The sequence below is a fragment of the Varanus komodoensis genome, unplaced genomic scaffold, assembly GCF_004798865.1.
Source record: "Varanus komodoensis strain SLA01 unplaced genomic scaffold, ASM479886v1 scaffold1394, whole genome shotgun sequence".
NCBI classification, from domain to species: Eukaryota; Metazoa; Chordata; class Lepidosauria; order Squamata; family Varanidae; genus Varanus; species Varanus komodoensis.
The window spans coordinates 25,749-26,968 of NW_025335405.1; the positions used below are offsets into that span (position 1 = coordinate 25,749).

The 1,220-nt window shown below is 56.2% G+C and overlaps 1 protein-coding gene across 1 annotated transcript in view; it reads right to left on the reverse strand.

The window, feature by feature from the left end:
- Positions 1-568, reverse strand: part of LOC123019810 (immunoglobulin lambda-1 light chain-like) — a 5,005-nt gene extending 4,437 nt beyond the window's left edge. The window contains 2 exon segments of the mRNA XM_044422869.1: positions 46-385; positions 478-568. Of these exon segments, the coding sequence (XP_044278804.1) occupies positions 46-385; positions 478-523 (386 nt within the window). The 5' untranslated portion in view covers positions 524-568.
- Positions 569-1,220: the final 652 nt, after the last annotated feature.

The following is a 1,220-nucleotide window of genomic DNA, read 5'->3' on the forward strand; positions in this document are numbered from 1 at the left end:
GAGGAGAGGAGGTTTTTGTCACACTTCCCCATCAGAGCGCATCACTGTGCCAACTGCAAGCTGCTGCCACTGCCATGAGCTGCTGCACAGTAATAATCGGCCTCGTCCTCTGCCTGGACTCCAGAGATGGTCAAAATGCCACTGTTGGTGGAGGTATCCTTGGAGCCAGAGAAGCGAGCGGGGACCCCCGAGCCTTGGCCCTTGCTGGAGTCTGAGTAATACCACAAGAGGAATCGTGGGGGGCTGCCAGGCTTCTGCTGGTACCAGTGCACATATTTCCCACTGACGCTGACTCCGCTGCTGAAGGCGCAGGAGAGCCTCACGGTGTTTCCCAGGGACACGGATGCGGACGGAGGCTGAGTGAGCACCAGCTGGGAGTGGGAACCTGGCGGAAGAGAAGGGGAGAGAGCGTCACATCAGCACCAGGCTCCAGACTCATCCCAGCAGGAAGGTCGGAGGATGTGGCGCCTCCCCCACCTGTGCCCCACATCACTAGGAGGCTGAGAACGGGAGCCCAGAACATGGCGGAGGGATCCGAGTCCCCAGCAACACAAGGAGGAAGCCCCAAGCACTGCCGGCCCCTGCAGCCTCCCCATTGATATGGGTCCTCTGAGCTGGTGGGCGGGGCACATTCCTTGAGCCTGCATGCAAAGCAGCTCCCACCCCACTCGTCCTGCTGCTCACGGGGCCGCGTCCCAGCGAGTGGGGCTGTGATCCCATGACGTTGCAATGGGTGCCTTCCGTGTCCTGGAATGTGGAAGTAGAAACAGGCTTCCGTCCCAGCAGAAGGGCTTTGCAGAAGTCTTCCTCTGTGCTGATGAACTGGGGGTCACCTGAGTCTGCAAACCCTCCTCCAGCATGACTGCACAACAGAAATGAATTTGCACACATTCCTTCCCTTGAAGCATTAATTGATTTGTGTTCCTGCTGCCTGCTAGCATAATGCACTCTCGGGAAACTGCTGTCCTTCCACCTCTGGAAAATGGCTTCCATTCGATTGCCTGGGTTTGGGGCCATTTATTCTTAAAATCTGCCTGCTTTTGCTTTCCTGACATACTGCTCTTCTGCTCTCCCTATAACACAGGATTGAATACTTCCCTCCCTTCCGAGTAGAGGTATTTCTATTCAATTGACTAAGATCCGCGGTGAGGGACACTGGCTGCACTCGTATAAACAGCATTTGCAGCAAACACAGGTGCGCACAACTCCCTTGCTCCTTT